This window comes from Crocodylus porosus, unplaced genomic scaffold (assembly GCF_001723895.1).
Source record: "Crocodylus porosus isolate Cpor-Errol unplaced genomic scaffold, CroPor_comp1, whole genome shotgun sequence".
Classification (NCBI taxonomy): domain Eukaryota; kingdom Metazoa; phylum Chordata; order Crocodylia; family Crocodylidae; genus Crocodylus; species Crocodylus porosus.
The window spans coordinates 16,562,772-16,588,517 of NW_017728886.1; the positions used below are offsets into that span (position 1 = coordinate 16,562,772).

At 43.4% G+C, this 25,746-nt stretch overlaps 1 protein-coding gene across 1 annotated transcript in view; it reads right to left on the reverse strand.

The window, feature by feature from the left end:
- PTPRN2 (protein tyrosine phosphatase, receptor type N2) overlaps nucleotides 1-25,746 on the reverse strand; it is an 870,593-nt gene that overhangs the window by 701,486 nt on the left and 143,361 nt on the right. Inside the window, exon 3 of the mRNA XM_019528486.1 lies at nucleotides 8,099-8,212. Within this exon, the coding sequence (XP_019384031.1) occupies nucleotides 8,099-8,212 (114 nt within the window). The remainder of the gene's footprint in view (nucleotides 1-8,098; nucleotides 8,213-25,746) is intronic.

Below are 25,746 nucleotides of genomic sequence, written 5' to 3' on the forward strand. Positions count from 1 at the left end.
GCGTACTTCTCCCGCTTGCGAGCCTAGGTGTCAGTGAAGGCTTGGCGCTAGTTCTCGAAGGGGATGGTGACGTCCATGATCACGACCTTCTTGACCTCTTCATTGGTGATGACTATGTCAGGTCGCATCTGGCTCTCGCAGCCTGGGATGGTGCAGTTCACGGAGATCTCCCCTGCCACAGCCAGGATGGCCCTCACCAGGCAGTCCTGGACAACGTTGTGGCAGAGTTGCCAGGCTCTGGTATACGGCTTGCAGCTGCACAGCACGTGGGGGAGGATCACTGCCACGTAGCCGCACTGTCGCCACCTCTCGTCCCGGTGGCCAAAGCGCACAGCCCCGTTCAGAGGCAGACAGTTGAGGCAGGCGCGGTGGAGAAAACGCCAGTCCGCAAAGCTCCCGCCGGGCATGAAGTGGTTGCTAGCGTCCCACTTCGAGGTGACATCAGAGACCTTGTCCTGGTTGGGTTTGGCCCTCAGGTCACTGGTATACTTGTTTCGGATGGCATCCTTCAGGAACCTCTCCAGGAAGGTCCTCATGCGGGGCATCACGATGATGTGGTCAGTGTGTGGGGCTGGTTGCAGGGAGACTCCCAGCTCCCGGTGCTCCTCGGTCCAGGTCCAGGCACAGCAGAGCCAATGCATTTCCCGAGGCAGTGTGTCGCATTGCGGGCTTGGCTCCACAACGAGGCAAAGTCCCCGCCATCTCAGCTGAACTCGCCCTCCAGCAAGCTGCTGAGGAAGGTGGCCAAGTCTTGTCTGGTCAGCTGCCTCACAATCCTCTTGCAGGCAGTCTCCTCAAGGGCGCTGGCGGCGATGATACTTACCGTTGCATCCGGGCAGGTCAGGAGGTGGAAGGCATAGGTGACCACCGTGATGTTGCAGAGGGGGACGTTGGCACCTCCCTGCTGGTAGGGGATGTGCAGGACCTTGTTGCTAGCCCTTAGCGGCAGGTGCAGCCACTTCTTGAGCAGCTGCCGGATCTCAGTGTCCGCCTTCTTGAGAGGACTGCCAAGCCTCTCAGGACGAATGCGACGCGGGGGATGAGGAAGGTGTTCACTGCGTCTATCTTCTGCCAGGGGGCCAGCAAGGACAAGTCCAGCTTGTGGGCATCCTGCACGATCCCGTTGATGGTCTCCTCTGGCATCTGCTTGGCCCGGTGGGTGTCCCCAGGTGGCAGTAGGCCTCGCCATCATGCAGGTGCCTCATTGCCTGGTCCTGGATTGTGAGGGTGGAGTCCAGGGCATGGCTCTTCTGCCTGCCGTCAACGTGAGGGAGGTACACTTGGCAATGCTGAAGCACAGGCCCATCCACCTGGCCGCCCCGGACATCATGTCTAGTATCTGCTGCAGCTGGGTGGCATCGGGGGCAAGGAGGACGAGGACGTCTGTGTAGGCCAGGACACTCAACTTCTGGCCATACAGGTCGAGCACCCCGGGGCCACCCGCCATGGCTCGGAGTGGTTGAAGATGATGGGGCTGAGGGGACAGCCCTGCCTCACCCCCGACCAGATGGGGATCTACATGGTCTCTACACTCAACCAGGTTTATTGTAACCTGGTTTCAGCCATTTTGAAACTGGTTTATGTGCACTGAGCCTCTGTTCTGTTCTGTTACAGGTTTAAACCAGTTTCTGATCACTTAAACCAGTTTATGTGTAACTTCTGTCCCTAGCCTATGTGTCATCCACTTGCTGCCTATATGGAGGAACTGTCTGGACAAAAGAAAAAAGACATGTTTTTAAGCCCATTTGGTACATTCCAAGTCAATAATGGAAGCTAAACAGAATATTTACCATACCTCTTGAATTTCACAGGGTAATTTTTCTTTTGTCTCCCACAGAGTGACTTGTAAAGATGAGTGAGAAGACCACTGATAAGTACTTCCATCTTCTTCAGGCAGGAGCAGACCTGGGAGGTGGGAGGGGCAGGGGGTGCACTAATGCACTTGCACAGCACCTTTGGTTCCTGCTTCATCCAAAGTTTAAAGCCAACTGCATAGCAGTGTGTCACAGGGGCACTTATGTGCCCTGTTCCTAGAAGTGGAGAAGGGTAGCTGCCAATCTCCAGGGCAGCCCAGGTGCCGGTTGCTGGGGCAACCAGGCTGGTCACGTGATTAGAAGGGGGCAGGGCCGGGCCTTTATAAACAGCCCAGGCCGGAGCCTAGGGAGCAGTCCCCTTCTGGAAGCTGCAGGAGCAGGAGCTCTGTGGGAGAGTTGAACAAAGCAGAGCTGATGGTTGCAACCTGACCACCCAAGCGGCTACGGCGTGGTAAGGGTAGAGAGAACCCAGGCTGGGAGGTCATAGCTAGAGAGCCAAGGGAGCATGGACCGTAGGTTATAAGCTAGGAGGCTTCTTGTTGTTGAGTTGTAGCCGATGGGCTTATGTTATTGCTTTGAGTTTAATACCGGAGGACCGGGTGAGGCTGTAGGGATGCGAGGAGGCCTCACGGGAGCTCCCCAGTTGCACGGGGGTTCCCGGTGCTCTGTGTGGGCAAACGAGTGGTGCCTGGGACGGCACAGCTGTTCAGTGCCGAGGCGGCACAGCAGGTAGACCTGTATGGGTGATAGTGAGAGGCCCGAGCGGGGCAGAGGACTCCGCCCAAGGGTCCTAGCAGCAGAGTGAAGCCTGTAGGGACTCATATTGGGCTCCAGGTGTGGGAGCCACATGAGTGAAAGCCCAGGGTGGGTGCTGTAAAGAGGACTAGCCCAGCGAGGGCGTGTCAGTGGCTATATAGAGCCCAGAGAAAGTGCCAAGAAGCCGTGGAAGCGTGTATGTGTTGAAGAGAGGCCCCAGGCAGGGCACGTGTAGTAAGAAGCAACCCTAAGAGGGGCGTGTATGATTGACAGTCACCCCAAGAGGGGTGCGGCCTAGAAGGCGTTCCGGAGGGCTTCCACAGTAATAGGAACCCATAGGGGCCAGGTAAAGCTCTGGCCACCTGAGCCTAACTGGACACACATGATTGACAGGACCCAGAGGGGCCAGGTAAGGCTTAGGTTGCCTGAGCCTAATTGGATAATTGTTATTGACAGGAACCCAGAGGGGCTAGGGGAGGCTTAGGCCACTAGCCCAGTGGGGAAGAATACCATTCGTGAGCCCGACAGGGCTAATTAGTAGTAAGGGGCGCTGGTCGCATGGCAAGCCCAGGGGCGCCGGCCAGGGCACAGAAAAGAGAAGGACCTGACAACTTCCGGAAGAGCTGCGAGGCTTGGGGTGTGCTAAAGGGGAGGTAGGAGGCACGCATAGCCCTTAAGGCTGGGGTGTATCGAGTCACCCCATACGGAACAGGGGATAGTTCAGCAAATACCGTGTATTAGGAGATAAAAGGCAGCCTCCCTAATTGAACCATTTAACAGCAAAGACGTGGTGGGTGAGGATAGAGGGTGCTGGATTGTCTAATTGACACGGTAGGGGGGCCAGAGGGATCATGGCCGCTCCTAGACCCCACGCCATGACACAGTGACATTTCTATTTAGGCAGCAGCAAAGGAGTCAACTGAGTTCATGGATCATTATCATTTACTGGATTCCTTCTAAATTCTTCATTCTACAAGTATGAATGACCCCCTTTCCTTTTAGGTTGTCTTTAATGGTTGCGCTACTATACCTATCCTCACAGCTGCAATGCTGCTATATGTTACCTGCTCCTAGTACTGTAGCTTCTATTTCACAGCCCTGCAGACTTCTATTTTTTTTTTCTTTTTTTTAACTCTAGCTAAAAAATGGACTCAAATGTAGAAATATTAGCTCAGGTGTGGAAAATCACTTTCAGTGAAGCATTGGAGGCACTGTCAAGATACTCAAGAAGGCTTGATTTTGTTTTATGGAATATGAAAAAAATGTACAGTTAACTGACTACAGAAATGTACAGTTAACTGACTACAGAACTAATAAAACGACATATTTTGATTATTCTTGCCTAGGTTTTTGTGTTTTTATATCATATGTAACAAACTAATGCACATTCCAATTTTTTTTCCTTCAATCTTGAATTGAATTATACAGCTCTAGGCCCTTGTTTATAAGTAAAGCTTCTAGTTTCCTTCTAACTGGAGAAAAATGTTTATTGTGTTACACATAATGATACATCACACCATCTACATCCCCCTTTTCAAAATCCTAGATCCGCCCATGTCTTCAGGGGATGCACAATCTTAACCATTCTCCTTCCCAGGTTACACCCAGTTTATCTTTTACAATGCTTAATGTTGGTCTGCAGTAACTTACATTTGAGCTACATTTTCTTGTCTGCTCTAACTTTGGGAATGAAAACATTGTACCATCTCTTTATGGATTACAGAAGGATCCATTTTATAAAATGCTTCATAAGGACCTGCTGTGTTTCAGCAACCAAAAAGTGGGCTTTTATGCCACCAATACTCAAATTCGTAAAACCAGCTTCAGGAAAATATCGTAATAGGCATTGCTAGAGACCTGATTGACTCCAAGGACAATATACATGAAAATGTTATAAGCAGATGAAATCTGAAAGCCCAGTGATTATTGTACTGTAAGAAATCATGTAGTTCTGCTTCCCTCCAACTATGAGGCCTTGCTAGCAGCTCGTTTAGACAAAGATGGGTGTATCTTGGACACCGTGGCTAGACAGACCAGATGAATTGCACTCATGAAACTTTTGTTCAGTTTAAGGCCAAACTCCTTTATTAAGAAGATTAACACGAACAATGATTCATCCAGTCTTCTGTTGTATACTTTCCTAATACAGCATATATCACTGAGGCTTTACACTATATTTTACTGTGTTCTATTGCAAAAGAACCTGCAAACTTCAATTTGTCCTTCACTTTGATAGTAAGCATCACTTAGAAATAAGTAGCAACAAAACAGTAAAGAAAAATGAAGATGGAAGTTTTCTTAGCAACAAAGAAATAGAGGTAGGCATGTTACAAGCAGAAGAAAACGGGGGAAAGTAATACCAACAGAACAAAACTTCAGGAAGAGTAGAAAAAGAAACAAAGGTCTGACCCATTGTAAAAATATCAAAAATACGAGAATACTAGAAAAATCACTCAAGTTAAGAAACAAAAATCCCAATCGACTATATCTCTAATGCAGCTGCTAACAAAGGTTTTATTTATCCCAGAATTATTATTCTGTAAATTACTATATAGTCTTTGCAGAAACACCCTTGTAGGGGTTTCTTGCCAATAATTAATACGGTGAAGTTTGAACTTGCTCTTTGTATGGTAGATGTGGCTTCATCTGAAGTGGAGCTAATCAGCTCTGCTGCTTAAGAATAAAGCAAAACTAGCACAACTTTGAAAATGAGCTTTTACAATTAGACTTTCCCTTCTGTGAGACATTCCCGACTGTTCACATGCACCCTCATATCTGTAGTACTGCATGAAAGGGTCATGGTACTTTGTGCAGAGTTCAATGAAAAGCAGCACTAATCTTGCACTAATCATCCATGGATGCTTATATATAAACTATCGGCTGGACACATTAACCTTGATGACTCCAGGAAGAAACAAAAACTTCCTCTGAACATCATTGGAAAAGTGATGCATAGGTCAATCAAATGCTAATAAAACTAATCTTGGAGGACTGTCATTTTAGGAGTTACATTTAAAATATTTCTACTGAGCTGAACGTCTGATCAGCTCTACTGGCCCAGTATCTGTATGGTGTTACTTTTTTTGTTCAGTAAATACTTCAGCACTCATGAAGAATGCTGAGAAGAGAGTTTTCTGTCTATCTGTTGTAGCCATTTTTATAGATGGATGCCAGACTGCAGGCCTTCCATGCTAAGAACACAGCATCAAAGTTCAAGCATATATGATGAACATTTTTGTGTCCATGCACAGTGCTCCTAAGCATATTCTAATAATGAAACACTAATAACTTTCTTTTCATTCCCAGCCATGCATTTAGTGGGTGAATCCTTCATGTCCCTTCATGAGGGTAAAAGCAGAACAAGAGAGAAAAAAGTGAGTTTTGGATAGATAGCAGGCCACAGATAGCCCAGAGAGATTTTAAATCAGAACAAGCTTCTTAATTAAAGATAGTGCCCTGCACAGGAGCCGGGGGGGACAACAGGTAAATCAGAGGTAAGCAGGAGGTCCATACTTCATATCCATTTGCTGGCCCTATGTCCTTCAGTGGTTTGGGAGATTAAATATCTCTAGATATCTGGCTGCACAGTTGTCTTATTCAAAAAATTTCCATTTCTCCAGCTTTTACAAAGTTTTCATGAAAAGCAAAACCCTGGAGGCAAGCTGGGGTGCTCTAAATCAGTATCACTCATTCCGACTCATGCTCACTGCAGTAAAATGGGCAGTAGCTGGACAAGAAATAAACCCTCAAGCTATTTTTGAATCATCCAGATGAAAGCCTATAAACTGGTGAGGGTGCACAGTAAGTTATTCCAATAATTTAAAATAAAAATGTAAAATACAAGGCCTTGCATCTTTTCCATCTGCCAACACCACAAAAGTTTTTTTTTTGCTTGTAGAAGTTTTTTCCAAGTTGCCATCCTTGATTTTGCTCCAAGTTTTGTTTTGCTGCTTTCAGATTAAGCCATTCAGAGACCCAGATCTTTCTCTCTCAATGTTTCCATCACCTTGATGTCATCTTAGGGATTAAGGCACGGTAGAGATGCACTTTACTGACTAAATCAGAGATGCAAAAGCTTTCATGAGCTTAAACCCACAGGGTGTGTCCAGATGAATGTGAGAGTGTGGTGCCACATATGCAGATGTTCCTCACGCTGCTAAATTGCGGTGTGGGGCGGGGGAGGCAATTTTTGACACCAGGAGATCCTGGGTTCAAAAAAATCTGATGGTTAAATAAAGCAGGGTGGCACACGTGGCAGAAGCATACATCACCTAAAACTGGCGTTTGGCTGGCTGAAGCCATGCTCCAGCTGCAGGACTGCTGTACCTGCAGCTACCGGAGGCCTCCAGCACCCCAGGTAAGCCTGCTGGCGCTAACACAGTCGCTGGCCCCAGCCTCCCCTACCCCACCCAGGGCAACATACTATGTGCCAGAGCGCATGTGGCCTGGGCATTCCCCAAGTACAAGTACCAGTGACACACATTGTGCCACTGCTGTTTGTCCCCAGGGAAATGCATCCTGCTCATGAGGATGCGCCCATAAGATGCATCTCATAAATTGCATCTGCTTGACTTCAGGCTAAGAGCCAACTACCACTGTCTGCATAGGGATTAAGTCAGTGAAGGTTCACTAATAACTGCAAAAGACATGCTAGATTTAGCTACTAAATGGAGCTAGAACAGTTCAGCTAAAAAAGGTGGAGGAGGAATTTATTAGGAAATTAGGAATTTCTCCTAGCTGGTAAAAAAACAAAATCCTAGTAAACTGTGGGCCTCATACTTCCATCTCCCAATGTGTTGCAGTGCACTGCTGTGCTGCATTTTCTCACGTACAATGCACCACAGATTAAGATAGGTACCTTGCTTTTGAAAGGCAGAATGAAGAAAAAAAATGTTTTTCCTTGTAGTAAATAACTAGTAAAAACAGTAAGGAAGCTAAGCCAGCTCTGTTCTCCCTGGGATCAACCCATACTTTCCTTTCACTTTTGCCCATACCATTTATCTCACAATATGCACCCCAATTTTTGGTTTTTGGAAAAAAAGATGTGCATTACATGTGAAGGGGAAAACACAGTATATACGCTTGCCAAAATTACTCTTCCATCCTGTTGATTTACACCGGCAGGAACGCTTACACACATACAAGGACAATCAGGGCTGCTGACATGAAATTGTGAACACGCCAAATTACAAGTCCTGAAGGGATGAACCTGAGGAAAAGGCAGAAACAACAGGGAAAATCTCTTCCTAACTCATTATTAGTAGTCACTTTGGGAGGAACAAATGGATATTGGTGATGTAACTCTCCATCTTCTTTCTGAGGGAAGAAATGCTAGGATGCAATCACATACTGATGTCCAGGTACTGAATTAAGTGAAAAGCATGCCAAAAAAGTCACAACTCACGGTTTTGAAATGTTATTTTTGTCAAAATGCTTCAAATCACAATAAACTAAATATTCAGCCCATCCTCAACAGGTACAAGGTCTTGCTCAAAGGTGCACACTTCCCACCCCCCTTTTTACTGTACCTCGTTGTGAGAGCTTCTCTAAGATGATCCGTAGACGCTGAAGAATGGGGGGTGAAACTTCATATTTATATATGTCTATCACCGGCACCCGTTGACATCTCCCAAACACTCCATCTACAGGAGAAGGGGATAAGAAAAAAGATATATTTAATTTCTGAAAGGGAGAAACACATGACAACCTATGAATTTTCAAATGGTCCTAATTATACGATGCAGGAACCCTTTAGAACACAGCTTTAAAAAGTCATCAAAGGACTACAGGAATTTTGAAGTAATCAAGTGGCACTGTGTTTTCTATCCAAATAAACAGTGCTAGAAGACCATTAACCTGAGGAAGGAGGGAAGAGAAGATCTATTGTATATTAGAGAACTTATGAGTCTGCTTTATTTATTTATTAAGTAATTTCAGACTTATGGCTTCCACACTGTTTGATATAAAGCTTCTTTTCTTGCAACTCAGTGTGAAAAAAAATTAATGTTCACTGCAGAGTATGTTGCAGATGAAAAGCAGAGTACCCAGAAAATATAAATATTAATTTGAAAGAACTCTGAGGATTTGTTGGAATATTTTTTAATGCAGGAGCTGTGTGTTAGGCATTGGTAAATGAGTGCTGAATCCATAATGGCCAGCAAAGGCTCATTTCAAGTAGTACCCTCTAATGAATGCAATAAAAGAAAGCTGCTTTCAGAACAATGAGATATTAATGGAGCCTAATTTATTTAGCTCTGTTCCATTTGTCTAAAATGACAGACTCTTCTCATCAATGTCTTTTCAAATCACACCTTCTAATTAATTTAGCTCCTAATTAGTCTTTATTTAGAGAATTGTTCATTTTAAGACAAGTTTTCTGTGTATGTGTGGGAGGAAGGGGGAGTTCAAACATTCAAATTACCTTTCTCTTTCATACAAAAGACTAATTCAGAGTCTAGGTACTTCACATATATTCTGACCATCTGCAGTTCCAGGTCTCAGAAAAAAGTGGTTTCATTTATTGTTCAAAACAGTTTTGTTCTATATAGTGATCCAAAAGAAGCCATTCAAATGCAACAAGTTTAATTAACAGCATATTCTGTGCAGTACTAGTTTTAACACAGTAATTACTGATACCACATTTATGTTCAATAAGGACAGCTTCATCTGATTAGCAGAAAATAACACTAAGTATTAATTTGCAAGCATCCACCATTTCTATGGAACTCTTCAAAGCTAAAAGAATGCGATGGAAACAACTGACCCAGCTGCTTAGAAAGCATGGATAACATTCATATGGTATTATAGAAAATAGATTACAATATGGAGGAATATAGAAATAATATACTATTAGCTTTCATTATTCCACCTACATATCTAATTGAAATCAACTCCAACTTATTTTCTATACATCTTGGCAGTTTTGAGAAAAAGGAGGACTGAAAAGTAAAGTTAACCCACATTAAAGTCACCCTCAAACCTATTTTTCCTGAAATTAATTTATAATCTGAAGTTTCAATAAAAAGAGTGTTCCAAATATAGTTGGGCTTATTTTTCTGTAGGGCACAGAAGATGATGGTACAATTATAAAATTTCTGTGGAAAAGCCCAGGTCTGTATTTAAAAATCTATGGCATTTTAAAAGAAAAAAAAAACTTTAAAGAATCCAGCACTATAAGTATATGGTAAATATAAATAAATACTGGTTTACAAAAGCACTTCAGCCTATACCCAACTGTCCCGGGGGCCGAGGTAACAAGGGACACTTTTCTGAAGCCCAGGACAGGAGAGATGCAGAGCCGGAGGGAGAACCAGTGCGGCTCGTTAACTGCATCTTCGTACAGCTGCGGCCAGCAGCTGGCGGTAGCGTCAGATGCCGGCCGGGGGTTTTAAAAATGGTGACTGCCGCTCCAGAGAAAGCAGATAGCTCGGGGATCAAGCAGCAGTTAGGGCCAGCAATGGCGCGGGATCCCCGAGACGGGCAACGCCGAGCCAGCGTGCCGGAGGGAGCAGTGACCCAGAAGGGAAGCCCGACGATGGGGGCGCCGGTGGATCGACCCAGAAGCGATGGATCGGGTGAGAGACTGAAGATCGGAATGACCCAGGAGGATTCCGAGGACCCCGAAGTAAGTTCCAAGACAGTGGGTGCGGGCCACGCCAAAGAGGGGCGAAGGACCGAGGACCACCTGGCTGGAGGGAGATCAGGGCAGGATCGCCACCAAGACCAGCAGACGTCGGTTAAAGGAACAGGAGCGGGGCAGCCAGAGAGCAACTAAGGGGAGTCCCTTCCCCCCCAAGCAGGCTAATAGGGATCTGGTGGAGGGTCAGCGAGGTAGTTAGGACGTCAGTAACTCCAAGTGGGGAGTGTCGCACCGGGTGAAGGACTTGTGGCGTGGGGCCTATAGAGGGTGCGACTGAGGCACCGGTGCAGGCTACTGTGAAGTGGTCGACATTAAGGTAGGAGTATCCCACGGATTGTGGGATCGAGTACGAAAGCTGGCTGAGAAGCCTGCAGAAGCAGCACGGAGCACGCATGGGGAAGTGGAGCCCATAGGTGACGTGAAGCCGGGGTGTAGGGGTGCCGGAGCCCCGTGTGCAACTGGTGGGTGAAGCCCAGGCCACCGAGGGACCCGTGAACTAGCCCCACCCCACTGGGGAAACAACAAGTCATGGCAGGCAAGAGTGGGGTTGGCAACGCGGGAGAATGAACACCCATGGTAACAAACAGGTCCGGACAGGGAGTAGCCACCAACCAGGAGGGCAGAGCTCCCAGGAGTGACACAAGAAGGCCCATCAGGGACACCAACCTCAAGAACTTGAGTTGTCAATGGATTGATTCACATGCTTGAAGTTGGGTATACTATTCAATACATTCCTATGTTGGAAAAGTGGGTTATAAAGGAGGCTATAAAAATATCTACCCTACAAATATTCCCATATAGTGCTAATCTATACAAGATGGTACCAGGGCATTTGGTTTCAGATAAATACACTTCTAGATTCTAGGATTTAGAAAATACTTTGTATTTAAATCACAGTTCAGACATGTTTGCATATTATTGTCAGTGTCATTAAAGCCCTCTTAGGGGACTGAAAATCTACTTCTTCCCCATTGGTCAACACTGGAAAGGGATTTAAAATGATACTTTTTTCCCCCTAAACATTCACAGAAGCTTCAGCCAGATGCTGTTGGAAACCATTAAGATGCTTAAAGTCCAAAAGTCTGACTTGAGTTATACTGGAGAGCAAACTAACTGAAGCTATGAGGAGTCCACAGGTGTTACCTATGAATCACCAAATATGTTGCCCCTTATCCTGAAAAAAACTAAGATAATATGATACTCTGCAGTGCCACCACGAGCAGCACGTCCACTAAATGCAACAGGAGTGATTGAGGAGTGGAACACCATCCAATGTGGTTGATAAACAGCATCTCTATGCAAGGAAGGGTCTGCAAGAAAAGGCTGCTAAATGTTTCCCTGGATTTTGCCAAAAATAATGAACCCTAAAAATTTTAATTTCATGTTTACACAAAATACTTGACTCAAGTCAAAATGAAAATCTTTCATGGTCAGGGTAAACTTCTATTTAGCCTTTGTTTTTAATGAAGATCAGTTTTTGAATGCAAAATAATGTGCTATTTTTTAAACAAAAGCTTGAAATTTTATTAAAAGAATCACAATAAAAGCCTGCCTAGCTTTCCACAGCATACCCTGGTTCAGAGACATAATGACCTTTATTTGGTCTTGTACATATTACAATATGCATAATGCTTATGGTTCCATGTGGCCCTGTGTTTACGGTCCTGGGTATGCATCTGACTAGAGGGACAATGTGGTAGGACTAGTCATGGCAGGGTACCACCTATAAAATACCACAAATGTTGCAAGCTGCAGAGTAAAGGAAATACAGAGCAACTCAAAACCCTAGTTCCTAGGGCCTTGTGGGTACTCCTTGGTTGAAGAAAGGCTCAGGGACATCACCCTGACAGAAAAACACCCTCGCTGAGCAGTTAGCAGCAGTTCTTATCTGTTGCTCTCTGGCAGACACTACAGCCATCACGACATTGAACATCTGGACCATGTCTGGCCTTTGGAGTCTGTTTCAGTGGTCTAACAGGGGGGATGATAAGTCTTGGACAGCCTCTATTCCTCTATACTCTTGTGTAGGCATACACGTTGAAGGTCTTGGTGTGATGGTTGCAGGACTCCATACAAACAGATTCATCAGGCACTTGACTAGACCTCTTACATGTACACCACGATCTAGAGGATCAGTGGTTGCCTACTGCTATGGTTTCATGAGAACTTTTCCATATTAGCAGAACCTACCCACTCTCAGAGATTCTGATGGCTTATTGGGTCAATATAAGAGTTTTCCCTAATGTGTCAGTGTAGCTCCACTTGTATAGCACGTTATGTGCAGAAGAAAACTGTGAACTTACTTGATGTTATAATTAAAATCAAAACAGAATGCAAAAGGTTTTCAGAGTTAAATCATAAGGAAATACTGTTGGACAATAAAGGAAATTCAGATTTTCATTTAAAAAATAGAGTCAAAGGAAAGGCAGTATAGGCTTCATTTCATCTTTAAGAATGTGTTTACAGGCAACCCCCACTTAACGCTGTTTTGCTTAGTGCTGTTTTGCTATAACACTCATTTTAAATTGATACTTGATTTCACTTAGCGCTCAGCGAGTTTTGTTATAATGCTCGTGGTTGCCATCTTGGGTCATTAAAAATAATTTTGGTCACTATCTTGGGTCATCAAATACTTTCAATTTTGCTTAACACTCATTTTTTTTAGGAAACAATTAAGAGCGCTAAGCGGGGGTTGCCTGTACATAGAATATACATTAACACTGTACTCCAAGAGTGATTAACATGTGGACAGAACTGCTCTTCTTACTCATGCCCAGAATGAAGAAAAATTGAAACAGACCCATATATAAGCAGGGGCAGATTAACCTCTTAGTGGGCTCTAAGCAGACAAACTCATGGGCACCTACAAAATAATGTGTGCGTGTACATATATATATAAATAAAATATCCACACATGCTCGAGGGCGGGCTTGAGAAAGGAGTTGGATTGAGCTGCGTAGTGCCTCCGAGCAGGTGCAGGCCCTGGCGTGCTAGCCACCCTCCCGGAAGGTGCCACTGCTGAAGGGAAGGACTGGGGCCCCTGCAGCTCAGGAGCCACTTACACACACACACACACACACACACACACCCCCCGTCTTTAACTCGTCATTTAGGGCCCTAGGCATGTGCCTAGTTTCCCTATGCATTAATCCAACCCTGTATACAAGTGTGGTGCTATTAAAATAGTACCCTTTGCCAAGAGTTACCACAGAATAGTACACAAAATTACCATAGTTCCCTCCTATGCTTAAAGAAAACAACATCTGTGCTATCATCATGGCATATGCTGCCTTTGACATAGCTTCTATTTTGGTTTCCCAAGGAATAACTCAGATAACTAATACACCCAAACAGAAAATGAGATATGGTCAATTTTATTTATTTGTGAAAGGTTTCATTAGTATCTCTGTTCAACATTTGAGAAAGAAACAGCTTTAAAACCTTGGATTCTGACAATATTCGAATGCAAAGATGGCTACTGAAATCACAAAGGTACTAAGTTAAACTAAGTCAGGTGCCCAGTATGGTCTTAGTTACAGCAGGTGCATCAATCTCACCAGTATATATTTATTTGGAGCACAGGACTGAGGCACAATGTAATAAAGGATACGAAGTTTACCTCCTTACACTAAACACCTACCAATAAAGCAAAGAGGGTGCTGATATAAAAGGGCAAACCACCAGACTACAAGTCCTGGAGGGATCCTGAGGGAAAGGCAGACTCTTCCTAATTCATTAGCAATAGTTTGGGAAGAGCAAATGGGTCGGTGATATAACTCTCCAATTTCTTTCTGAGGGAAGAAATGCCAAGATGCGATCATGAACTGATGTCCAGGTACTGAAAGGAGAACCAAAAAAATCATAACTCCCAATATGGTTTTGAAATGTTAATTATGTCAAAATGTTTCAAATCACAATAAGTTAAATCTTCAGCAGGCACCAGAAAACCTGGCAAGTTGTGCTGTGTGACCTGTTTTACCTTGAAGGCAAAACTGTTTAGTGGCATCTGATTCATTCAGTTCTTCTTGGGTATCTTACAAGATATCAAGAATCAAATGATCTGTCCTTGAATATAAAATTATATTCTAAGAAGCCAGGCTGGAACCACCCACCACTTACTAATGGCTAACCATCTATAATTTGAAATGAATTTAGCTAAAACAAATACCGCTCTCCTAGGAAGGTGGGAGCTCATAGACAGTCCTAGTAAAGTCATTACGACAGATTTCTGCACATGGGGTTCTGGACAGCACCACCAAAACTTATCAAAGTCTTGTTATATTCACTCTGCTGCTTCTGAGCAAGGCTATGAGCACTAAGAGAGGCACTGGAGTTGTCCATCTGCAGTCTAATGAAGGCATAAGGGATAGAAACAGAAAGATTACATTCTGCAGTAATTGATTACTTAGGTCCCCACATTCAGCAGGGAAATTCCCACAACGCACTGACAAGTGAGTGAATGTTGCAAACCCTTCAATCGGGTACTTGTAGCTCACCTCAAGCAACTCCTTCAGCTATTAAAACTGCCTGCAGCAGTCAAGCAATTAGAAGGCTCTCCAGACAGAGTGATTAATAGAGGTAGCTTGAGTAGGTGGCCCAGTGCCCCTAGCTTCTTCACAATGACTATATTTGGTGTGGTTATAAAGTTATGTTCTGTGTAAAATTGAAGTTTGTGACTCTGCTTTTAAAGTGTATATGTCTAAATAGTAAAAACCATATATAGCCATGTGATCCAGGTGTCAAACTGTATTGATCACCTTTGGCTGTCTCATCTGTATTCCATCCATTAATCAAAGGACTTATTTTCTGTTCAACCTCCAGCTGGTTTCAATACCTACCATTTTCAGTAATTTATTCTACCAGGAAAAAAAAATGTCCTTTCTACTCCTTAAATAAGGAATTCACCCCCCAAAAGAATTACAGGTTTAGCGTACAAGGAGGTCAGAAATAAGTCCTGCACTAATAATAAAGCCAACACCTAATATTTTGTGACCCTACAAGGTTAGAATAAGGAATTTTATATCACTAGAAAGATGAGACCTTTCCAGTAGGATACATAATACATATCGCTGTGTATAAAACTCAGATTTTGAGGTCCTGACTCTTAGGTAGGGAACAGCTATATTGGGAAATTTAGACAGATTATTAAAATACATATTAACTTGCTCTCCTGTTGGTTTTGTTCAGGATTATGTATGTTCACTTAGCACATTGTTGTTTTGTTTCTTGTACGGGACATTAAATTGCACATTGGTAGATCTTTACTTCAGAAGAGAACGAGCCTGCGAATCTCTACTGCCTGTTCAGAAGCATGGCACACAGCAAACAACGGTCTTATGTTCCATTTATTCAAAATGCTTTGCTCTACACACAGTATAATTCATACAGCCATTCTCAAAAACCCTTCACAAGAAGGGTGCACCTGGTACCTATTAAGCAATAGTAGATTCTACTGCGGCATCTTCCCTGTAATGTTTTGAAAATCCTTTGAAACAGCAAATGCTTATACGTCTCATAGCAACACTTCTCAGAGCGGCTCGTCCTTAGCCACTGAAGAAGCTTCCCGTCTCTGTAGCATTTTAACCTACAGCAGTGCACAGAGAACACAGCCTTCTGCGGATGCAATCTTTCCACACTAAATTTTTCAACAATGGTTTACCATTTTATTCCGCTTCATCTATGAAGCCTTGTGCACCCTCAGTAGTCCTGTTTCAGTTCCATTTATGGAAAACATTGACACCTAGTGGCCAGCTTCATAACCATGGCTCAGCTCTGATACCAGGCTGGTTTACACAGATTGTTCTGAAGCTTGCAAACTCAATTCTTCCATATACCTAACCTCAAACCTGTGCCAACATCAAACCCGCGCCAGCTGTATAAGTTGGGGAGAAAAAGAACAAACAGTGCATTTTTGTTACCAGAAATAATATTATTAGGTCAAGAAGAAAGGCAGGCTATTAAACAACTTCTGTGGCCCAATCACATTGACTGCTTTGGGTAGACTGCAAAAAACAGCTGTTTATAGTGATAATTGTGTAATTTGCTTATTTTATTAACATACTAATCTTAGATGTTATTCTTATCGCAACCTGACATATTGCAATGAAAATAAAATTCCAAACTTTTAAGCACCAGTGGCAAGTGACAGTCAATAAAGGTAGTGTTTTGAGCTAAGAGCATGGGCAGGTATCATGACACTGCTACAACACACACAAAATGAAGTTATGGTGAAAAGAATTCCAAACCTTTCGGTGCATCTCCACGAGGCACTTACTGTGCATTAGCCTAATAGCGCTGCACAGTAGTGCGAGAGCTAAAAACCATGCTAATAGCCTACGGCACAGTGTTATTAGGCTAATGCACAGTATGCATCACAAAATAACCGTGCACCAGTGCTACTGCACAGTAATTCTAGTTATTGTGCATTTAATTAGTACTTCATTAAGCAAGTACAGTAAAAGCTCTGTTATCTGGCATCCCCCCCCGGAATGGGGATGCCAGATAACAAAATATGCCGGTTAATTGAGCGGCTCCAGTTGCCACTTCTCCCACTGCGTCTAGGGTGTCCCTCCACCCCTCCCGCGGCACCACCATCCCTCCCACCGCATCGCCGCCCATCCTGTGGGACCCGCACAGCCCCACATAACCTGTTATGCCCCCAGGCCATAGGGGCTCAGCAACGCATGCTGCTTTCCCCCGGCCATGGGTGCTCGGAGAAACTAGAAGTGCTGCGGTGGCCACTTCCAGTTTCACTTTATCTTACAAGCCGGAATACCAGTTAGTAGAGCATGCCATCTTGTAAGATGCTGGATAGCACAGCTTTTACTGTACTAAACTAAATGTGCAGGAAACTAAGGTGCATTAATGAACGTGTAGACACACCCCTTGATAAAAAGCTGTATTCCTCACACACAGGTACACACAATCCAAGACACTGAACATGTACTGGATTCCACAGCAACAGAATATCAGTAAAAATGTGCTCTCTCTCACAAACCAATTGAACCATTGTCTAAAAGATTAAGATAACATACATAGTGCTACTATTGATGCTAGATCTGCTAAAAGAACCACAACTGCCTGTGCTTAGCAGCAATGTCTTTCATCATCTTTTTGGAAATAAACATCCTATAAACTTTTAAGTTCAGAAAATACTTTTTCACCAGTTTCCAGTCGTTGTAGCTAAAATACAGTACTGATGACCAATATTTGGAAAGTATGATAGACACACATTTATGGATATGAAATACTGATATTCATATATGAAAGCCAGAACTAATAAGAACATCATATAGCAAGTACTACTGTAGTGCTGAATGATAAAACATCCAAACAGACCTCAAGGCTAAGTACAGACGGTCAAAAAGCCTAAGGCTGAATTGATTCAGTCTTTGCAGGTTAATCTAAACTGCAGAGATTAAATTGAAACAGAAGTGAAGAAACATCTACCTTTTATTTAGGAAATGCAGCCACATGCCTGCCAACGGTTCAAGCCAGAAGCCGTGGGCACTGCAGCATGGCTCTCTGGCACATAGCCAGCATAGGCTGTGTATTTGCTTCCTCTTCCTGCTGCCCCCAAGGTCTCTGGGATTAGCAGTCCAGAGTTACAGCAGCAGGACTCTGCGGGTTTGCTTATTACTTCCTCTTCCTGCTTCCAAGTGCTTCTGGGATTTGCAGTCCCAGGCCACAGACAGCAATAATTTTGAGTGGGGGAAGGAATGCTTAACCCTGGCCCCAGCCCCCAGCTGGGGATTGCCTGGGGGGGGCAGTCCCTCCACCTGTGGACTGGGCTGCACCCCCAGCTAGGCTTGCCCCCCCCGACTCTCTTGTCAGCCCTCACTGCTCCAGCTAGGGAGCAGAGGGGTGGGGCCAGCCCTGCTCTCTGGAGCAGATAGCACAGCCCAGTCCAGGGCTGCAAAACATGCTGGGAAGCTGTGATTTCAGTTGAGTTAGGATGGGATCTGGGATAGAATTTTCATCCCAGTTTGACCCAAATCAGTTAAATCTGATACTACATTCAACCAGATTTATCTTAAACCAGTTTCAACCATTTTGAAACGGGTTTATGTGCACTGAACTTCTGTTCTGTTACTGGTTTAAACCAATTTCTGATCACTTAAACCAGTTTGTATGTAACTTCTGTCCCTAGCCCAAAAGGGCCTTTCCACTATGGTGGAAACAACCTCTGCTTTAGGGATTCTCTCTCAGGGTATAGACACAAAAACAGAACAGTTTCAAAACGTCATTGATTTACAGTTGGTTCATAATTGTGCAAAGTGCTGTGGCTCTGACAGCAGGGGTGGGAATGAGCACCCAGCCCAGCATGCCTCACAGTGGGTGAGGCAGGGAAAGTGCTTGTACCCATGCTTTGAGAGTCCTAGGGGTGGCTGACTTGTGACTGGTGACACTGTCGCTTTTTTTACTTTCCCTTGTTCCTTAAACATGAGTTTAATAAGTTTCACTAACCTGTAAATGACCAATGTTTGCCCTGTGCTCCCTTGATTTACGGCTGGGGAGAGGGGAGGAAGTGCTTGGAACCATGCTTTTTGGTCTCCAGGGGCTGGAGGGCATGATGATAGGCTATGGTCAAGTAGCGATTGAAGATAACTGGTTGTTACAAAGATCACTTTTACTGAACAAGCAGTCAAAGAACTCGATTAAAAAATGCTAAGAAAAGTGGAGGGGAAAGTAGGCAGTAGAGTTCTGGCTTCATATCAGAACAGCTAGTTCCAGAAGCTGAGGGGGACGGGGAGGGAGCACTTGCAATGTGGGATTCCTGGAGGACTAACCAGACCCATGTCACTGAAAGCTTGGTGACCACACATAGTGCTACATCAGTTCACAGTGAACAATTCAAAATTAGTACCTGATTTCCCAAGTACAGGTTAAAACCATTTCACATGGATTTAAATCAGTTTAAATAGTCTTGTAGGTCTGTCTGATTCAGGTTTTAACCTTACTTAAACATTTCTAAGTGTTGTGCATCTCCTTGCCCTCAAAGCCAATTCAAGGGAAGTTTTTATCCTCTTGATTCAGAGAAGGGGAAACTATTTTTAAGTGCAAAAGCAGCAGCAGGTAGAGAGATTGATTTGGGAATCGTGCTGGTTTGTGCTGTCCTCCTGATATGCAGAGTATAAAATCCCATAACACAACACAAACATTGCACTTCAGTTAACTGAAAGGAGATCTTAAAAGACTACCCAAATTATGTACAATGGAAAACATCAATTGTGAAGTACTGCAATTTATCATTGCATGCAACAGAAGGAAAGAAGCACAGTTCACCTTTTGGGGGGGAAAAATTGATCATCCTGAAAAAGAACAGGGGTTTTTTGTGGAAAAAATAGAGGCAGCAGACATGCGAGCCAAAAAACTAGGAAAATTTACAGATGTGCTTGCTGCAGGAGGCTGGGGCGGTGGGGAGGCACTTTAATTAATGCAGCTCTGAGAGCTGCGCTAATTAAAAGCACCCAGAGCATCACATGCATCAGAATCCCTGCACTGAAAAACAACAGTGGGGTGCTTTGAACTAAAATTCAAGTAAGTTTTAGTTTAAAGTGCCCCACTGCCATTTTTCAGCATGGGGACACTGATACATGGGACACAGAGGTCTGCTGGAGAAGGGTAATTACCATGCTCCAGCAGACTCAATTAATCGAGTCTGTTCCAATGCCTTCCAATTGCAGCATGTCAGAGCAGCCTTCCTGCACATGTATAGCAGCCCTAGGATTTTGCACATACAGTAATTAGAGCCAAATAGAAAAACATTACTCCCATTCCTCAAAGATTTGAGATTTCAGAAGTGTTCCTAACCTAGGGCCTTTGAAGTTTTCCATGAAAAATGATAGCCCAGGTACTGGAGAAACTGGGATGCAGGGGGTGCCATGTGTATGCACACACATGGCCAGGAATACAGGCCCCCGCCCTGTAGTGGAGCACAGCTCTCCCAGCTGTATGCAGGGAAGTCTATGGGGAGGGAGCAGACTGAGGCCCCCGTGGTGAGGGACGGAGTGGGGCTGGGGAGTGCTGCCCAAGCAGGGCAGTGCATGGGGTCCGGGGCTGGAAGCAGGACAGAGCCCCAGGCGGTTTGTCCAGAGGGCAGGGAGGGGGGGAGGGAGGCGGGCAGCTCACTGTTGCTGCGTGCACTCCAGGGAAGGGGAAAATGGAAGGGGGGGCGGCCATGTTCCCCAGGATTTTGTGTGTGGGGCAGGAGTGGATGCAGGCTGCCTGCTATGGCCTCAGGACTCCCTGCCCTGCTGCCCCCCCCCGTGGGAGCCCCATGCCACGGCTCCCTGCTCATCCAGCAGCAGTGGGGACAGCAGCACAGTTGAGGGAACCTCAGCAGGCAGCCCACATCCACCCCACTTCCCCATGAGGTCCAGTCGGTTCTACTCCAGCTGTGCTGCATAAGGAGGGGGGCATCAACTTAGGCCCCCCCTGGCAAAAATAAAAGTTGGCACCTATGGCTGGAGCTGTTCCATGTATGTAATTAAATATTCCTTGCAGAAGGGACACAAGCAAGCCTCTCCCACATCTCAGGTAAGTGGGAGACTTACCACTTAATACTTACCACTGAGCTACAGACTCAGTCTCCTTCTGGTTCAATGAATATTTAAACATAATCAGGACAACTCCTTTAGGAGAATTAAGAGAAACAGAGATTGAGTCTCTAATTCCTGACAAAGTTAAGTTTCCAGTTACAGAATGAGCTTACACCAGCTGAAGATATATCTGAGGTATAAGTAACCAGTGGGCAAAAGTAAATAAGAATAAGATCTAGAAAATACTAATCTCTTCTGGGGGAGAGCCAGAATATTGAGTTAGCTTTGGATGCCTCATTACCAGAAGGCCATAGACAAATTGAAAGGAGTTCACGTCATCCAAAGAAAGGAAAGTAATACTTGGTGGGCAGGAGCAGACAGAGAGGAGAAAAGATTAAAAGAGCTAAAGATATATATTCACATGCATACATTTTAAACTGTGTTAGCAATACTTCTATATAAGTACTCCTAACATGGTTTCAGCTAAGAAGGGACATTATAATAACCTTTTCATATTTTGAAAAAGTGTAAACATGAAAATAAGATATTAACTACTTACTGTAGTAGGAAAAAAATGGGATGATGTAACAAAAATGAAGATGGTCTGAGACCACTGAAACGTGCCCCGTGGCAGTGACGCTTCCACAAGTTGCAGAATAATCACAAAAATTAACATGAAAATGTTTAGTGTGTTTAAACTTAGGCTAGGCAAAACTGAGAGAATGAAGAAATATGAACACTCTCTCTACTAACTGTAAAAAAAACCCCCAAAAACCAAAACAAAATAAAAAAACAGAATCACCTGCAGGGCCAGGTGAAGGAACTAAGAATTTACTTATGGAAGCAATAAACAATGAGATGTGAATATAATAATCCTTATTTAGGTAGGCGAATTTTTCCAAGTATCACTGAATTGTACTTCAATCACTTCAGGATACCCACTACAAATTTTGGTTGGTTCCAAGAAACACTCTGGTGTTGGCAATGCCTTTGATGTGTAATCTCACTGTATCTGCTCCTGGATCTATGTTCCTGGGACAGAAATGCCTTAATAAACTAACGTGCTCAGCCAAGTGAATTATTTGTACTTCTGGATTAAAAGTGAAACTCGCGAGATTCACAAACTACTGTACGAGTGCCAAGGCCTACCTTTTAACAATTATTCTGCATGTCTAGGAAGAACGTTTTTCCACATGTAAATCTAATCTAAAATCATTCCCTTAATATCCCTCACCTGTGACACATAATATTTGGGGAAACTTGTTTCAATTCTAACTTTGACCAAACTCAGATTGTTTTTTTAGACTACAAAGAACAAACATCTACTGAAGGAATATATTAGTAACTACTCAGTTTTATACATCTGTGTTACTACATAAATATTGTATTTACACAAATCCAAAACAACTTCAAATTTAAAACAATGGATCCCCCCCCAACAATTATACTCTACTCACAGAAAAATTATAAATTTGTTACATTTTTCCATGTAAAGCCAAATTATTGGGGGAATCATCTTAAATTTGTCCCTGCCCCTGCTGTGGTGGAAAAGCAGCAGCAGCAAGGGGCAAGTGGTAGGGAAAGCTGGGACATGAGGGGACGAGCAAGCAGTGTGAGGAGCAGGCAGCCAGACCCCACTGTTTGTCTTCTCCTCCCTCCCCCATCTCCACACACACACCCCCCCACACCCACCCAGCCCTCTTGGCCTCCCCCAGGGCCTATGCCCATCCGTTCCCCTCCCCAAAATTCGTACCAACCCAAATGCACCCCCTTCCACAGAGCCTCTCCTGCCATGAGCAGGCTCAAAGGAGAAACTGTGTTGCTGACGCTGTCTCCAGCTGAGTCAGACTTCTTGCACAGCCACTCCATGCAGCTCCCAGGTAGAGTGGTTTGATACTCAATTCTAAGACAGGGCATAGTTTTGCCCATGTTGAACAGGAGGAAATACTTTGTCTTTGAATAGTACCATATTTACTGAATATGTTCCATCTATGATCCAGAATGAAACATGATTTTTTGTCTCTCTGGTTCATGTGGCAGGCAAAGTAGGGAACAAAAAACAAAGAAAAAAAACCAACTACAGGGATAGGAACAGAATCAAAGGCAAAGAATTCTTATGAACTGTTCTCTAAAATCTGTATGGTGAAAATCTTAGCTATTATGATATTCCTATCACCTACACCTATACCCAACACAGGTCTGGAACAGGGCCACTGTGGTAAATACCAGCCCTTTTGAAATGGGATCAGAATTTGAACCTAAGCAATATAATCCAAGTTTCCTTCTTATTCTATTCATGGTGGATTAATACATAGGTAGGGGTGCACTCCAAACTATAAATGGTAATAGACTGAGGAAAAAATTGTGAGATACTATGTTGTATTATATAAAGTAACAGTATACGAGCATATCATTAAAAACCAGTGTACAGGTGCTAGGGACAGAATATAGTCTAGCCAATCCCTTTGTTTCCCCAGAACTTGAAAGCGAAATGTACAACCTTAGAGTCTTTTGACATTTTCATATTATAAAATAAAATAATATGCAACAGCACAACACGGTAACACCAAGAATCCTTTGAGTCATATTCTACATTTCCCCACACCTTGACAATATCATTAGTTCAACTGAAAGCCTCTTGCATAGCTATAATTAAAACTTAGAGCATAGTACCAAAAGTACCATAGCACTACTTCCTAAAACTCACCCTATGCTCAATCCTGTTTTTGTTTTAAATCCAAACTCAAGATTTATAGCTACAAATATTATTAAGGAAGCCAGAAAGCCATAGAAAAATATCTTTAGTATTCAGAATCAAGATTGTATATTTTAATTTTGAATATTACACCAGGGAACAAACATCTTCATTACGCTCTTCTTCAGTAATATTAAAATTAAATAAAATGCAACACTCAAGGGATACCAAATATCACAATGCATGCCTTATCTGGATGTCTCATTTTACATTTTTTCCTTAAGTTACTATTATTTGTGCATCTTTGTGCCTGGAGTCACAATAAACACACAGAAAATTGTGTCCACAGACTCATCTCATCTTTAGAAGTCTTTCAGATGGAAGCGCTCTTTGTTATGTCTGTACAGGTCCCAGCACAATGAGATGTAGCTCTGAAACACTGCAGCAATTAAATGAAATGGAGAAAAATCCATTTCCTCAAGAATTCACTGTATTTACTCAAGTAGAAGAGGATTCTGATTATAAGACAACCCCCCAATAATTAGATTCTATATATGGAAAATTTATCGATTTGTTATAATTTGCCAAACATTAAATCTAATTATTGGAGGCTTACCTTGAATTTGTCCCTTGCCCACTGCTACAGCAGGGAAAATAAATCTGGGGGGGTCCGGTAGCCCTTTGCTCTCTGCTTCCCCTGATTTTTTCCCCTAGCAGTCCCTCTCCTTACTGTTAGACCTTGGTCTCCCTGAGCATATGGAAGTGAGGAGCAAATTTGAAACCAATAACCTTGAAATGAAACATGGCTGTAGCAATCTGCATATAGTACCCATGCACTTAATTTATCCAGAATTGATGCATGTTACCTCGTTTTGAAACTGTTGCAAATTGTAGCACAGGTACTCTATAAAAAACACTTTTAAGCAGCGCTTTGGCACCTAGTTATATGTAAAACAAATTCCTCCCCCCGCCCCCCAATATATTTTTTTTCTAAAGCCAAAGACTAATTATTACTACATAGTTCAATGGCCTGGGCCTAACCAGCCTCAGCAACTTTTCAAGCTACGGTGACCCTTCCCTATGGGAAGGAATTAAAAACAAATATTTTTACTAAATGTGTAGATATTAATGATTCATTAATGTAACGCATCAACCCAAATTGTTGCATTTTTTACTTTAATATATCTCCTACATGTATAGTAACTACAGTAAGATCATGATGCACATCATTTCATTCTTTACATTCTTTTCGTTCTTTACAGGAACAAAAACCACGTGTTAAAAAATATTTGCTTCCGGTTTGCAGTGACTGTAAATGGATAATGTAAGATCATGACATTCTCTATCACACCTGCCGCATCTTCCTTCCAAATCAAAATGTTCATCCTGAAGCCAGAGAAGGACAGTCTAGAAAAACAACTGCTGCATTTTAGTAAATATTATGATTTTAAAGGCACTAGTCTAAATCTTTTGTACAAACTTTATTCGCCACAAAGCTCATATTCTACCTAACCCATTGACTGCTTTCAGATTTGGTGCAACCTGTTATGGGTGGAAAGATAAGCAGCAGGGCAGCAAAAGAGCGGAGGTTTATCTATGGCAGCTAATCTCCTACATCAACAGCGCTCAGCTCCACTCAACAGTCGTTGCCAAGTAACGGGGGCCAGCTTTTCTTATCAGCTTTATAATGTTTCATTGACTATTCAGACTAGAATAGAAAGCTGTGACACTCAGGGTTATAAGCAGCACAAAATGAAAATGGCACATTATGTGGGATGAAGAGGAGAAATCTTTTAGCCTTCACCTTATCTGGACAGTGACTGTTACTCAAAAAAAACCCAAAAAACCATCTATCATTTTCTGCTCTGCTCATTTTAATACCACAAAACAAACAAATATATGCGTGCACGCGTGCGTGCACACACACACACACTTATTTTTAAAACACTTCTTAGCAAGTGCTTAGCAATTCAGTGACATTAGTGCTACCTCCCATACAGAGAGGCAATGGTTTCTCAGTGCCCTGTTATGTTACCGAAAACTATGTAACACACTTATTCACTGGGTATCCTTGAGCTATTCCAAGTGGATTCAATTGGTTGAAAGATGCTCTCTTTAAGTAGGGGGGGTAATCCTGGAAATCTTGACAGCTGGTATGTGTGCAACTGTAATAAGAATATCTATGCCAAACTTCAGCATTAAATTCCTTTGACGGTACCATTTCTTCCCATTACCCCCAACACACGCACCCCGCATCCAGACAAGCATGCATGTGTCATTTGAATTGCCACCTGCAGCACT